This window comes from Prionailurus viverrinus, chromosome E2, assembly GCF_022837055.1.
Source record: "Prionailurus viverrinus isolate Anna chromosome E2, UM_Priviv_1.0, whole genome shotgun sequence".
NCBI classification, from domain to species: Eukaryota; Metazoa; Chordata; class Mammalia; order Carnivora; family Felidae; genus Prionailurus; species Prionailurus viverrinus.
The window spans coordinates 20252546-20267729 of NC_062575.1; the positions used below are offsets into that span (position 1 = coordinate 20252546).

Genomic DNA, 15184 nt, shown 5'->3' on the forward strand with positions numbered 1-15184 from the left:
CTCCTCCACCCCCAACCTGGGGTCATGGGGCCCATGTGGTCAGCTCTGCACCTAGTAGACCTGAGCTGCACAGGAGTGAGGAGCTCCCCTCCAGGTCCCTTTGCCTGCCCCAGAAACCACAGGCTTCCAGATTTAGTGCTGGGGCCGGGGCTTCAAAGGCTTGGCTGCCCCCAAAATACCTTTTCAGCTCACCTGCCTCTGCCTCAAATTATACCATTAGAGCTCTGCCCTCCTAGGAGAGAAATCACTTCCAAGCACTGACTTCTAAAGTGCAGTGCAGACAATGACCCTTTGTCCTATGGGTCATAGTTCACGGAATTGGGTATGTGAAACACATGGAATTACTTATTTTCTATAAATCATTTCAATCCAGCTCTGAGCCCCCATTACATCGGGCTGGCTGGAAATTCAGCCCAGGTATTCTCCTGTCACACTGATGGGCAAAGGTCTGGGGCTCTTGGGAGATTCTTCCAGTCATCTGTCCCTGCCGGTTTGGGCCCAGCATCACGCCCCTTGCAATTTAGGGGGCACATGGGGTGACCCACATCCTGGGATCCAGAGCTGTCTGCCCCCCAGCTTGGCCATGGCTTGGCTCTACTTCTGGGAAATCTGCTTTCTCTCCTCCCTCAAGTCCTCCCACTGATACATTTTACAGATGGGGAACTGAGGTGGAGAGAAGAGGTCACACGGAAGACTGAAAAGGAGGTGATAAAATCATTCCCCCATAAGGTGTTATTGCCTCCCAAGGGAGACATTTCATCAGGGGACCATGTCAACTGAGCACTGAAGCTCAACTGGCAAGATTTCAGACTCCGCAACAGGTAAGCACAGAGTTATTCTGTGTAGGGACCTTTCTGCGAAGTAAGGCTCTCCTGATGAGCACTGGACCAGGAGTCATAAATCCTTGCTCTCCCACCGACTTACTTAGGCAGACTCTGTTCCTTCTTTGGGCCTCAGTTGTTCTATCTGTATAGGGAGATCAGAACAGGAATTCTTTTGGTGTGGATACTCTGGGATTCCCTGGGCAGCTTACTGATCCTTACCATGGCTTCCTCTGATTGAAAAAGTCATACCTTCTAAACTCTACTCCTGAACACTCATGAACAGTAGCAGCGGCAGCAAGGACCCAGTTCCCAGTTCCCCAGGGAGGCCTGGGTAGCTGGAGAGATACGACTGTGTGCCCTCAGGGGATACCCATGCCCAGAGCAACCAAGGAGTTGTCACTCACAGCAGGACTTGAGAGAGGAGGAGGAGGAGGAGCAGCTTGTTCCTGAAAACCTGAGGGATCCCTGGGAGCCCAGGTCACCCTGGAGCCTCTGTGTCCCTATGCATTTCCTGCAGTGCCTATCCCGAGAGAGTAACTCATTGGGTCTAAAGAGTCACCTGCTCACCCTCCCACATTTCTGCAGATGAAAACATTTGAGCTGCAACTGGAGGGATTTAGATTAGACTCACAGATGGCCAAGCCAAGAACGACCAGGGTCCAGGAATGAGTCCCTTCTGCAGGGCCAAGGAGGGCAGCTGGAGGAGGTAATGAATTGTACCTGTCAGAATTTGCACTTGAGCCTGTGTTAGAAGGTGGATTCAGGCCAAATGACGCCTAGTGCTTTCTGAGCCTCAGAGAGAATCCTCTTCCTCCAATCCAGGAGGCCCTCAGCTCCTGCTCTAGACCTCCAGTAGCTCCTCATGGCACCCGGATATAAAGGTAAGCTTCTCCCTGACATTTGAGGCCTTCAGAGCCTGGGGAGCCCTGTGTCTCCAGCCACACATCCCCTCTTTGTTGATACCTGCTGGGTGATAGCCAGGCCTTCTTCTCTCTGTCTGGTAAATGTTCACTGCTGCTGAGGCTTCTGTGCCTCTGCTGTGATGCCAACTACTTTGGCTTTGGACCCCTCTTCCAGGAAGCCCTCTCAAACTAACCAAGTCTCCTCGACCAAGCCAGGACTCTTCCCAGAGACACTACCACCTTCCCCTACTCTTGACGGTCTTTTGTAGTCAATTCCTTGCTGAAGGTCTTGGCCTTTGCCTCAGAGGAACAGCGAAGGTCCTGCAGGGTGACCTGGGGCAGGGCCAGCCAGGCTGGAGGTTTCCTGGAGGTGGAAGGCCCCAATAGAGGGAGCCAATTTGGCATCAAATGTTCTGAAACTGCCCTTGTGGAGGACACAGGCTCGGAGCAGATCTGACTCATTCCGGCCACCACCTTGCCTGGCTACAGACCCTGCCAGAGGGCCTATTTGGATACCGTGCTAGCAGATGGCCCTGCAAAGGGAAACATCTGTTTTCGGCTAGGCTATCCAATATGGTAGCCACTGGCCACATGTGCTCTTAGGCACTTGAAATGTAGCTACTGTGAATCAAGATATGCTATGAGTGTAAAATACACACTGGATTTCAAAAACTTAGCACAAAAAATAATGTAAAATATCTCATTAATTTTTATATGTGGATGACATGTTGAAATGATAATATACTTTGGACATAAGTTAAATAAGATATATTGTTCAAATTAAATACACTTGTTTCTTTTTACCTTTTAAAACAGAGCTACTAGAAAATTTTAAATTACATATGTGGCTCACATTATATCATGTCTGTTTTATAGAGGAGAACACAAACTTTTGAGGGCTTGAGTGACATATGGTGCAAAGGCCGGTGCATCTGCCCTAAGTGTGTGAGCAGAAAAGCTTCCAAAAGGGATGCATTCCCCAGCCCCTGCCTCTGGCTGCAGGCCAGATACCATCCGTGCTCACAGAATCACATTCTCCCTTCCCCTCAGAGTCTTGACCAACCAGGGGTTCATTTTGCCCTTGAGGGTGAGATCAGAGTTGATGTTGTAACACATGGACATGGGGGGACACAGCCCAAGGTATCCAGGATGGGCAGATACTGTTATCTCACCTTCCTTCCATCCTTAGGTCAGCTCTGGCTGCAGCCAAGGCCTGCATCCTGCTCCAGGCCCCCTTAGCTTGGACATGAGTCCAAGGGGACATGAGCCCCCACCCCCACCAGACATCAGCTCTGACAACAATGCTGTCAGCTTACCTTGCAGCCTTCACCTCAGACCTGTTTCTGTCCATATCCCCAACCTTTGCTCAGACCACAGATCACTGTCCCCATAGATGAGCCCTTGGGCAGATAGTGTCCCCAGCCAGTCCTATGGGGACCTCTCAGACCCCTGCAGCAATAGCAGCTCTAGAGGTAACTGGGATTGGGAGCAGATCCTCTGCAGACAGAGCTCCAGGGGGCTGGGTCTTTACAGCCACCCCATCTCCCGAGGCCCGGAGAAGGGAGACCCAGGGCCTGCATCCTCCAGCTTTGGAGGGAAGTCTATGCCCCTAGCCTGGGCACAAAGTCTATGCTGTGGCCACTGGCGTGGGCTACCCTGGATACCAGGGAGGGCTGTCTGGGAGCCTGGGAGCGAGCAGAGCCTATCTTGTCTTGAGTGCTCTGAATGTGCCCTGCATCAGCTTCAGGAGGCAATCTTGTCCTGGGTGAGGATTCAGGACACAGTCCTGGGTCCCTTGAGGCCAGGTTTGCTGGAGGCATTTGGGATCCAGCTGGGGCATCCCATTTGGATGTAAAAGGGTCAAATCTTGGGCTGTGATCATAAGGAGGCCACTTTTGATTTTAAAATAGTTTTAAATTAAAAAACAAATTAAGGGAAAAGATTTAAGGAGTGAGGATTCTTGGCAGCCTTGGGATAATTACTATAAAGCCAGCTCCCATTTCTCAAGTCCTCTTTGGTGCCAGGCCTGTCTTGCCACCATGCCCGCGAGGGGCTGGCCGAGGTCCCTGGCATTGCCAGCAGCGTCAGTCCTGTTGTTTCAACTCCACGTGGCCGCCACCGTGCCCATCCCTCCCTCCCGTGGGTGGGCCCAGTTGCTGTGGCACAGAGCAGGAGAGTTGTGGGACAGATTCAGGTTCAAATCCCACTCTGCCACTTGCCTAGTTAACCCTCCCCCAGGCATATCATCACTGTCCGTAAAACGGGGGGTGAAGACAGTTCTTGTATCCTAGGGAGAGAGTCAGTCATCTGCCCCTGGCCCTTGGCCTGTCTTAAGAGGAAGCTTTACTAGCATTACTTTTTTTTTTTTTTTTAATGTTTTATTTATTTTTAGAGACAGAGAGCAGGGGAGGGGGAGAGAGAGAGGGAAACAGAGGATCCCAAGTAGGCTCTACGCTGACATACTGCCACGCTGACAGTGAGGCTCGAACTCACCAGCTGTGAGATCATGGCCTGAGCCAAAGTCAGATGCTCAATCCACTGAGCCACCAGGCACCCCACTAGCATTGCTTTTCTGCTGCTGCCTGCCCCCAAGCTGAGCAAACACCGTCCTCCAGACACCACCCTTCTTAATGTCTCCGGAAACCTAGAGGGAGAAAATGGCCCTTAGATCGGGCCAGGGGTGCCTGTAAGGGCAAAGCTGTGCCTTGCCTCCCATCAAAGGGCTCTGTCCCTTCTGTTCTTCAACTTCAACCCAGTCTGGAGACAGATTTGTCCTGAGCATGGGAGTGAGAAGGGTCAACAGAACAAGCCTCTCCCTTCCCTGCATCCCTGGCTGGAAGCTGAAAGTCTAAGACCCAGTTTCTTCCTCTCCTTGTGGCCTCACCCAAAGTCCAGAAGTACCTCATAACCCAGGAGGGCCCTTCTGGTAATAGTGACAATGACAGGAGCTGTGGTGAAGTGAGCAGACAGATGTGTCACCAGCCTCTCCAATCTCAGCAGCTCAGCCTTCTTCCCAAGGTTGTTCACACGGGTCCTCAGCCGTCTCTCCAAAGGCCCTGAACCAGTGCCCCCTCAGCAGTATATCTCTCTGCTTCCTGTTTGCTGTCCTCCCTCACTCCTCAGCCTCCAGGCTGCCTGCTGCCTTCCCTACCCATCTGTCTGGGTTGCAGTGATGACTGGGTCTCTAAATCCACCTGGGCACTTTCCTTAGGGAGCCCTCCAGATTTGGGCTGGACTAGGGTGAGGCGAGGAGGCCGTTAGGGTACAAATTTCAGAAGATGCCCACTCTCAGGGGCATCTTATAAATGCAGGATTGAGCCTGAGGGTGCATGCCTCTTTAATTTTGCTCCCTAGCCTCATCCTCACCCCAGCCCTGCCTCAGACTCCTCAGCAGTCCCCAGCATGCCCCTTTCCCCTAGATGTGTTGGGCCCTACTCTGTGACTTTTCTCCTACCTCTCAGCAGCTCCTCCTCAGGGGTTCGTACTGTTTCTCCTCTGGCCATCCTGGGCCCCCTCCCCTCCAGCACCTTAGGACATTTCAAAGCAGCCTGACTCTCTACCTCTCTCCTGGCTAACACCCCAACATCACACCAGTTCCTAGCATTCCTCAGCTAGGGCCCTGTGAATCCTATGTCCACCCTGGTCAGCTCCTGCCCAGGCTCCCCAGCCCATGTGGAGGTCCTGCCCTTGGACCCCCTCTTCCTCTCTGATAGCCAAACCCTGTCTTTGTGCTTTACCTCCTAAACTTGTCTCATCCAGTCCCACCGCTCCCCACCTCTACCACCCCATCTCCTCTTTCCTGGCTACTGGCCACCACCTTCTCCCTGCTGCTACTTCTGCCTGCTCATCTACACTCTTCAGGGATCTTCCCCCTTTGCCCTTCTGGCTCTTCCCAGCCTATACCCAAGACTCTTTATGACTCCCATTAGCCTTGGGAGGGGCCCAGGCTCTCCCCCAGGCCTCCAGCCCCCCTGGTCCTTTTCAGTTTTACACTCTGGGCTCTCTTTCATCTTTGAGTTTGCACACCTACTCTCCCCTTGGCTTCCAACTTACTGATCCTTTATATCTGCCTTGGAATACTGGCTGGAATTTAATTTCTTCACCAGATGAGGTACCCCCCCCCCCTTTTCTGGCCCTCTATATAACCCTCGCCTGCTCATACTGATGTCCCTCCCCACATACTGTGCTTGACTTATCACCATCAATTCCTCCCAATGTCTACAACAGTACTTGACATAGCACAGGTACTCAGTGGGTATTTGTTGCAGGAATAAATGAGTTTATTAATCATTGCATGGATGGATTGTCATGTAGGTGGCTTTGGTGGCTGGGAGGGGATGAGGGAAGAAACTACCTAAGCCATAGCCAGTGTCTGCCCATGGCAGCAGGTGGCTGGAGGGAAAAGGCCATGTCATCTCCAGCAGGCTGGGTGCTGATTTTAATGGCCCGGCAGTGAGGTTCGTGCATGGCGGAGGCCTGCAGAAGAGGTAACGCCGAGAGGGCAGCTCTGCCCACCTCTAATTATTGCTTGAGTCTTTCTGGAAATGTCAGCTGCCTGCCCCAGGGAGCTCGGTCTCGTCCATCACAGTGTGAGCTCAGGGTGGGGCTGCTGTCACTGCCAGTGGGGAAGACGGGAGGAGATTCCCAGGGACCTTTGGGTCTTGGAGAGCAGAGGCAGCCTCAGGCTTGGACCATGCTCAGCTCCTGTCCTTCCTGTCCCCAGCCGAAGGGTGTCCCTTGACTTGAGGGTCCCATTAAGAATCCTCCAGGGTGGCCAAGGAGCAAGCCAGCTGAATGGGAGGGGGGTCCACAGCACCCCCAGGCAGGGAGCCTCAGATGGTTTGGTGTCTGCTGACGTGGAAGCCCTTGGGAAAATGGTGCTTTAGTGGCCAGCTGGGCAGGTAGGCGGCTCAGGCCTGGAAAGAGGCCTTGACCACACGGCCCTTCAGTGGCTGTGGCGGCCGGAAGTTGTTTACCATGTGAATCCTCTCATCATCCTCTGAGGTGAAAAGCAGGCTCCGGAACTTCTCCATCTTGAGAAGACAGAAGAGATACTCAGGGCAGAGCAGGGGTGCTGTCGTTCTCTTTGATCCCTGACACATCATCTGACATACCTTGCCAGCCAGCTCTACCCCTCTCTCCTCTTGCTACCCACTCGTTCTCTTTCTTTGGGATCCTGATGTCAGTTACCCACAAAAGGGCCTTTGAACCTGGACCCTGCTCCACCTGGCTCTAGTTCCAACTCCATGTAGCTAAGACTTGTCAACAAATGCAGGATTCAGATTCTAACACAGCAAGGGTGGTCCCAGGATGCAGGGGTCTCCCCTCTCAGCCTGTGGTGAGGTCCTAATGACTAATAATCAAGCGAACTCCCAAACAAGAATCTAAATGTTTATTAGCAAAAGATGGGAGACTTGATGGTGGGACTATAAGCTGTAGCTTGCTGGTTGAGAGTGCCCCAGCCCTCCGATTGGTACTCTGGGAGAACTCACCTGCCTCTCAGAGATGCTGATAGGTTCACGGAGCACGATCCAGGTGACACTCTCACTCAGCGGGGGCGTTGTCAGGGAGCCCGGGTAGGTCCAGTAGTGCCGGCTGGCAGGCAGGAGGCACTTGGGGTTGAAGCAGCTGAATTGGGCCTTGGTTCCCTGGGGCAGAGCAGGCAAACCCAGGAATCAGCATAGACCCGCCGCCGGGACCAGACCAGCATCCTCCCCACTCTTTCCTGTCGGCAAGATTTAGTCTTCTCCTTGGCCCAATGATGCAAATTGTGGGCATAGGTCTGTGATACCAGATGCCACCCCCCACCCTGGACCCGGCCCTGTCCACGTGTTTGCTGGTATGTAAAAGCTGTGGTGCCTAGGGCTCTCTGGGCACCATGTTCTCTCTCTGCCTTTTCCTTCAACTACCCTTAGCGGAGCTGGCTGTAGGATGCCCATTAACACAACAAGCCATCTTATCAATCCTATACCAACCAGGTTGTCACCTGGGCACTGAGCGAAGCCACTGACTCCAATGAAGAGGAGTCATTTGCAGGGCACTGCAGCTGCTAACCTGTACTCTTCATCTCAGCGAGAGTTTGCTGTCAGGCTGCAGTGGATGGGCCCACTCTGTGCTCCAGCCTCTTCCTCCCACCAGGCTGCTCTGGGTCAAGACCATGGACCCCTGGTCTCACCTTAAACCGAACCATGTAGAGCGCGTCTGTCAGACGGTTCATGCTGGGGTGCTCATCCCCTGTCTGTCAGGGAAAGGGTAGTGTGAGCCCAGCACCCAGCATGTCTGGAACTAGGGGCGATGCTGGCCTCCCCCTGCCCCTCTTGGCCCTGATAACCACCCCTTACCTCCAAGAAGACACCGACCACAGCCAGGCCATCGGGCGCTGAGGCTGCCTCCCCAAAGGTGCTATACTTCTTGGCGTTCCAGTGAACGAGGTGCAGCTATAGGGGCAACAACAGGCCAGGCCAGGCCAGTGCTTAGCGCCTCCGAGGGGCCGTGGGAGCTCAAAGCCGGGCTTCCCTCTGCAAGAGGGGTAGGAAGCCCCCAGGGGCCACAGATAACATCCATACTGCTCTGGGCCCAACCCTTTCCTGAGCCCCAGGTGACCCAAAGAGAAGTCTGGCTCAGGTCCTGCCCTGGGTGAACTGCGAAATAGGTAATGGCCATCCATGCGAGAAGATGGTGCCTGCAGCTGAGTCTAAAGAATAAGTAAGGGGTTATCAGACAGAACCCTGGGGAAAGATACCCCAGGTAGAGAGAACAGCATAGGCAAAAAGCCTGGGAGGTTTGAGAGAGCCAGGTATGGACAGGAGATTCTTCACATGCTGGTCAATGTGGGGGAAGGTCAGGAAAAGATGAGGCCAGATAAAGCCACTTTCTGCAGGGCCTTGAACACCAGGCTCAGTCCTTGAAGGGTTGTCAGCAGGGTGTGGTAGGACTGGACTTGTCCTTCAGAAAACTGCTTCTTGAGTCACAGACCAGGGGGCAGAGTTCTGGTGGAATACCCTGTGCTAGGGGTGGTCTCTCCCAAACCTCTGGCTGTTCCTCCTCACCCTCTCTCGACCCCCACACCAGGCGCATGACCATCCTGGCCTTCTCCAAATAATAAAGGGAGGGCTCAGGTAGAGGGCCTTTACCTCGCTGGGGAACGACTTGCCATCCACCGTGTGCTCTGAGCCCACACTGTGTTTCTTGCCCCAGTGGAAATGGAACTGTTTGAGTCGGTATGGCCCGTCCAAGGGCCCCCCAGTCACCACTGCAAGAAGAAGTGTAGTAATTTATGTGAGAGAGTCCACACGGCCCGGCAGCTGGTAGTGCCAGGACCAGGCCAGTGCCCAGGAGAGGGATAAAGTTTTCACTTGGAAAATTTGTTGGGCTAAGTGGGCTCGGGTCAGTCTTCACCCAGTGCCGTGGGCCCTTTGCGGGGCCAGGGCAGGAATCCAGGCAGCCTGCAGGTGGAAGAGGAGTCCGGTAGTGACAGAGTGCACCACTCCAATTGGCCACCCTCCCCGTTTCTGCCCACTTGTTCACAGAAGCTGGGCCCTTGTCTCCCAAGCTCCCGTTATCGCTAACAATAGGCCTTTCGTGTCTGGATCCCCTGGACCCTGGACCCAGGGTTAGATTGGGGGGCTTCTTTTGTTTAATCCTTCTAGAAGCCTTATAGAAGTCATAAGAGACAGAACTTTGTGTTTTCTCTATCTTACATTGGAGGAAAATGAGGCACAGAGAGGGCAAGGCATTTTGTCAAGATCATTCAGCAAGGCACTGAGTTAGGATATAAGCCTGTATCTCCTTCATAAGTCCAGAGCCCAATCCCCTAATCATCAGGCCACACTGTCTCCCTAGAACCTTTAGCCTTCCCAGGACCTGGTGTTGTCCAAAGGCCAGCTCCTGACGGTTCCCACTCTAATGGCCGTGCCCGGGCCATTCCCTGTGGTCTCTTTGGAGGTCCCTACTTGTGCTGGTTTTGTGACTTTCTCACCCTGATACCTGGTGAGCTAGAGCCAGGCACAAGGCCTCCTGGGACTGATTGAATTTCCAGGTGAAAGGGATCAGGCAGTCGAGGGAGCCCCAGCCCCAGCGAGGCTTGAATGTGAGTCGCTGGATCAGGTGACTGCCCCAGGCTCAGAGTTCTACTAGGCCCCTCCAGGATGGGTGACCAGGGCAGGGCCTTGTCCCCTGGGGGCCCTGTGAGGAGGAGGATGACTGAACAGTCCAAAGGCCATTCTTTGCTACCTTGCCCTATCTGAGAAGCAGGGCCTGTCCATAAGCATTGCTGGCTGGTGGACAAAAGAAGTCTGGGGCGGGAGGTGGGGGTATGGCCGTGGCAGGGGCCCAATCAGGCTGCTCCGTCCGGGAGAGGCAGGAGCAGCAGGGTCTGATATGACCTGTGGGGGCCCACCCCTCTGAGCATGCCCCACCTGGGATGCTGCAGTGTGGCCTCTCGGGGAGTAAACCCCTTGAGCTTGGCTCCCTTCTCCTCCTCTCCCTGTCCTAACTACAGAACACACTACTGTTCACTGTGCACTCACCATGTGTTCAGCACTCTGCTGGCATCAACCCCCATAGTGTCCTTGAGAGGAACACATTGTTATCCCTTATTGGACAGATGTATGACTGAGACTTGGAAAAGCAGGTGTCCTGCCCAAAGTCACACAGCTGGTGAGTGGCAGAGCCCCAAATGTCTCACTCCCAAGCCTACTCTCTTTCTGCTGGTTCCCTGTCCCCTCAGGCCTGGGTATTCTGGTAGGGAGGGAGCTCCATCCAGGCCTGAAAGTAAACCGCTGGATCACTGGTCCAGAGGCATGCCCCCTTGGCTTCCTTTCTCCCTTCCCAACAACAGTGGCCTTCATGAAGCTACAGATGTCTGAATTGAACCCTTAATGCCCTCTGCAAGCTGTTAGGAGGTACAGTCATATGAAAACTGCTCCATCACAAACTGTCATTTAGGGTCATCAAGAGCCCCAAAGCTCTGGGTGAGACGCTTTTCTAAAAATTCAGTTCCAGGAAATGTCTTTCTTCTGAGAATCCGCTGGATTTCCTCCCCTCTACAACAAGAACTATAGCTGACCCTCTTTCCCTTTTTTCCTAACCTACCAGGGAACTCAGGGCTAAGCAACTAAGATCACTCCTCTGTGGTTTCCTTCCTCTTCTCTGCTTTTTGATTTTTTACTTGAAACTTAATTTCCTTTGTGTGCTTTCATTGTATGCAGGATGAGAGGTGGAGACGGAGAGGCAGAGTACCAGTTACTCCCTTACACAAAAAACTCTAGCAGGTTCCCTCCTTGCCCCACTCTACCGTTCACAGGCCTGTTTATAAGGATAAAATCTCTTCACTGAGGAGCACTCCTGAGGCCTCCACCTAGGAATTGATTAGGAAAGAACCTGGACTCTCATCCCAGGGTAAAGAGATGCCATACGTTCCCGCTGGCCGCTCTCTGGTGCAGGCTGGTTGGAATCTTGAGCTCGTGGGTGAGTTGGAGAGAAGACCTTTGGAGTTGGACCAGGCTTGTTTGGAACTCCCCAGCAATGGGGCAAACTCCCCATTGAGTCTCTATTTGCCCGTTTTAGAGGTGGGTTCTTGAGAGAATAAAAGAACTGCCTAAGACCTTAGCAAAGGGCCTGGCACACAGAACACATTAGCTCGTTTCTGTCTCTGCTGGGCTTGGCCAGATCACACAGGGAGGAGGGTTTGGCCTTAGGCCACACAGCAGGTGACTCACAGGGCCCAGAGTGAAAACAAACGTGACCTAAAGCAGTAAATGGAAGAGAAGGAAGGGAATTCACATTTCTTGCGCATTTGCTATATGCCAGCACTACAAACATCACTTCCGTTTTTCATTTTTCCTCCCTATGACCCTAGAGAGGAAAAGAGCATCCCGTTTTGTGCATAAGCTGACTGAGGCTCAGCCCAAGCCTTCAGAGCTGGTGAGAGGTGGAGCCTTCCTTCCCCGCCACCGAACGCCAGCCTTCCTGAGCCTGTCCAACACAGGGTGAGGAGCCCAGGGGGAGGGGGCCAGCCTCCGCCAAGGGCCACTCACCAGTTCGGTCGTCGCTGTCATTGAAGTCCACTTGGACAGAGTGGCCATTGTTGGTGATGCTGAGGGATATGCAGGCCTCGTAGGAAAGCTCCAGTGGCTTCAGGCTGGGCGAGTACACAGCCTGGCTGGACACGATGTTGATTGGTGACTGGCGGTCTCCCTGGGCAATGGGATACAGCTTGTGCCACTGTGAGGGGCCTGCAGATGGGGAGAGGGCAAGGACTCAGGCTAGCCTGGATCTCTGGGCCATGGGCTGAGGACACCTGTGGGGGACGGTCTCCCTGGTATCCCTTCAGAGGTTAGCCCCTACTTTGGGGCTCTAGTCCCAGCTCTGCCACTTCCCCTCTCCGCCTCCATTTCCTTGTCTGCAAAATGGCCTTACTAAAACTCATCTCCCAGAGCTGATAAGAGGCCCCGTGAGGTAATTTATGGAAGCGAGCCAATATAGTCACAAGCCAAGGGGCGGTTCTAGGCAGTGACTCCTCCCCAATTCCCAATAGTGCTCACAGAGGGCCCCAGGCATCTGAAGTCCCTGACCTGACCGTACCACGTATCTGGCCTCTTCCTGCACCTTGAGCATGTTCGTGTTGGTGTTTGTGAAAATAATAACATAAGCTAACATTGACCTAGCCTTGCCTCTGAGACATGTGTTCGTTCCTCACAATCACATTGTGAAGCAGATACCAGCATGATCCCCATTTCATAGATGAAAGAACTGAGGGCAATTCACCCACACTTCGCACACACACTTCGGTACCGATATAAACACACAGCACGTGCATGTCTGGCACGTGCCTACAGACTATAGAGATTTTCATGGGTACATACGTATATGCACAGTGACCTGGGTTCATCGGGCCCAGAGTGGCCAGGGCCAGCAACATACGTGTGTATAAACACACACAGCGCTGCCACCTACACCTGACACACGCATATACACCATCACACACAAACACTCCCTGTTGCAAACCCAGGTCTGCAATAAAAGACTACAGCAAAATACGTGCTCGTGCAAGCACATACACATACACCTGCGTGCACACCCACGAGCGCCCACCACCTGCCTCCCAGAGGCTCCATCTGCAGCCTAGAGGCTCGGCATCTCCCTGGGGAACATCCTGAGATGCAACCTATTTTTAGAGCTATTGCCGGCTGGTGCTTCTCCCCGTTTTTGGCTTCTTAAGTTTTCCTGAGAAAACAGCAGCAGGTGCCGACAGAGCTGTGTCCCCAATGGATGACTCAGAATCGTGGCCCAGACCCACTGGGTTATTTTTGAAGTCCTGTGAGCATGCCGCATGCCGGCACCTCTATTCTCTGTCCTTCCCTCTTTCATTGTCCCTAACCTGAATGACCCAGGTCTGGCTGGACGAGGGTCAGTGGCCTGAGGGTGGTAGGCCCATGGGGCAGGCCCTATAGGATGCTGGGTGCTCAGAGCTGGTGGGCAAGACTAGCAGATGGATACAGTCAGGGGACTCTGACTCTGGAGGAAACACCCAGAAACTGTCTCAAAGCGGGTGCTGGAAGGAAGATGATCTATGGGTTCTGTCAACCTGCCCCTTCTCTGCCTCTCTCTCCCACTTTGCTGGTCTCTGTTGCCTTTTTCTGAATGTCTCTAGCTTTTGCATGCCCAGCTCTGGGGGTCTCCCCTCCAAAATATGCTCTTGTGTCCTTGGATCCCAGAGGGAGCCAGACACACAACAGCCCCTCCCTAACTCCTTCTGACCCACTGCAACCTCCCAACCCCCTCCCAACCTCCTCCCAATTAGCCCAGGACCCCCATCCTCCCACAAAGAGTGACTGTCTCTCTCCAGACAGGGAAGGCGAGGAGTGTTCCTGTCACCAGCACCTTCCTTTCTCCCCACATCCACCTGCCCTGCCTAGCATTTTCTCCTGGCAGGGTAGGTTTTGAGTCCTCGCTGTTCACCAGAGGGAAAGGGGGAAACGCTTACCCCACACCCCTATACCCCCTTGGTAAGAAATAGCCCGAAGGGGGGCGCCTGGGTGGCGCAGTCGGTTAAGCGTCCGACTTCAGCCAGGTCACGATCTCGCGGTCCGTGAGTTCGAGCCCCGCGTCAGGCTCTGGGCTGATGGCTCGGAGCCTGGAGCCTGTTTCTGATTCTGTGTCTCCCTCTCTCTCTGCCCCTCCCCCGTTCATGCTCTGTCTCTCTCTGTCCCAAAAATAAATAAACGTTGAAAAAAAAATTAAAAAAAAAAAAGAAATAGCCCGAAGGGTAACTGACCTGTCCCAGACTCACATTCAAGCCATCTGGCTCTCCCTCTGCCTCTTTTCCCTTCCTATGCATCCTAAGGAAACTGAGGCAGGATCGGGTGCTATTTTCCCAATCAAACCAGGAGGCTCGTGTGGGCCACGGGCTCCCACGCTTCACACCAGGACGTGCTCAGACACTCTGCTCGATGTAGATACCTAGACACACGCGCGCGCCCACAAATGCCCCCTTCCCGCACGTACCTGCCAGCAGGAGAGCCCGGACACTTCCCAGGGGAAACTCTCCCGGGGACATCGCGCCCTTGTCCAGCAGAGCCCGGCTCCCGGGAGGTCCCCGCACACACGCCGTGCGCGCTCCCCGCCATAGACACCCGCGCACAGCGCTCCGCCCGGACCGCCCCCAGCTGCCCAGGGCCACCTCCGCCCCCTGTGCCTGCGGCGGGTAAGTGAGTGTTGGGGCCCAGGTCCGGGCGAGCACAGCAGTCAGGGGCTGCGCGGAGGAGGCGGCAGGACGCGCGCTCAGCCAGGGGGTGGCTAGCCGGCGGCGGGGCAGGCCGGGTCGCAGCGCGGACTTTGGGCCAGGAGTGGGGGAGCCAGAGCTTGCGCCGGGCGGGTGGGCTGGATTCGGGGGGCTGGGCCACAGGGGGGTCCCGGTTCCTCCCTGACGGTGGGGGGCTTGAAGTCCGGGAAATCCGGCTGGGCTCGTGGGTTAGATCCAGCGGGTCGGGGCTGGCCAGGGTCTGCGCCTACCGTCGTTCTGGCCGTAGCCCCAGCCGTGGTGGCCGGTCATGCCGCTGTCGTCCCCGTAGCCGTGCACCTGCCTGCTCCTTCCTCTCAGTTCCGCTGGCTCTGGCTGCGGCTCCAGCCCCGCTCGCTACCGCCGAGCAGCCTCTTAAAGCTGCGGCGCGCGGGAGGAGCAGTTCCCGGGGGACCCGCCCCCCCAACCCCCGGCAGGGCGAAAGAGGCCGGCGGTGCCCCGGCCCCGCCCGCCCGCCCGCTGGCCAGTTGAACCCCAGAGTTGAGTCGAGATGGGGGGAGGGGGTCAGGGGACGTAAACCTCTCTCCCTACTCCCCATCCCCCCTCCCTGGCTGGACGACTCTCCCTTTTCACGTGTACGGGCCCCGGACCGTGCTGTGCTGAGGACTGCCCAGGTTTCCCCACATCCCACCCCATCGGTGGGCTTGTCCCTGAGC

The 15184-nt window shown here is 54.8% G+C and overlaps 1 protein-coding gene and 1 long non-coding RNA gene across 3 annotated transcripts in view; one reads left to right on the forward strand and one right to left on the reverse strand.

Moving 5' to 3' along the window:
- Positions 1-15184, forward strand: part of LOC125152654 (uncharacterized) — a 28814-nt gene that overhangs the window by 10664 nt on the left and 2966 nt on the right. Inside the window, exons 3-4 of one of the 2 annotated variants that reach the window (XR_007147259.1) lie at positions 656-821; positions 1647-1705. This is a non-coding gene — a long non-coding RNA (uncharacterized LOC125152654). The remainder of the gene's footprint in view (positions 1-655; positions 822-1646; positions 1706-15184) is intronic. The other variant, XR_007147260.1, reaches the window with a different exon arrangement.
- Positions 6068-14871, reverse strand: CA7 (carbonic anhydrase 7). The gene is made up of 7 exons (XM_047834783.1): positions 14741-14871; positions 11764-11961; positions 8860-8978; positions 8068-8163; positions 7902-7964; positions 7219-7374; positions 6068-6759 (listed from the first exon to the last, which is right to left on the reverse strand). Exons 1-7 carry the CDS (start codon positions 14778-14780, stop codon positions 6637-6639), a joined length of 795 nt encoding a protein of 264 aa, XP_047690739.1. The 5' UTR covers positions 14781-14871; the 3' UTR covers positions 6068-6636.

Bases quoted from the DNA above. Each gene is read 5' to 3' on its own strand.
- CA7 (XM_047834783.1), bottom strand. From the start codon at position 14,780: ATGACCGGCCACCACGGCTGGGGCTACGGCCAGAACGACG. The intron at 7,375-7,901 runs GTGAGACCAGGG...GCTCTGCCCCAG, and splicing joins TCTACATGGTTCGGTTTAAG to GGAACCAAGGCCCAATTCAG. The intron at 6,760-7,218 runs GTGAGTTCTCCC...TGTCTTCTCAAG, and splicing joins TCAGCATCTCTGAGAGGCAG to ATGGAGAAGTTCCGGAGCCT.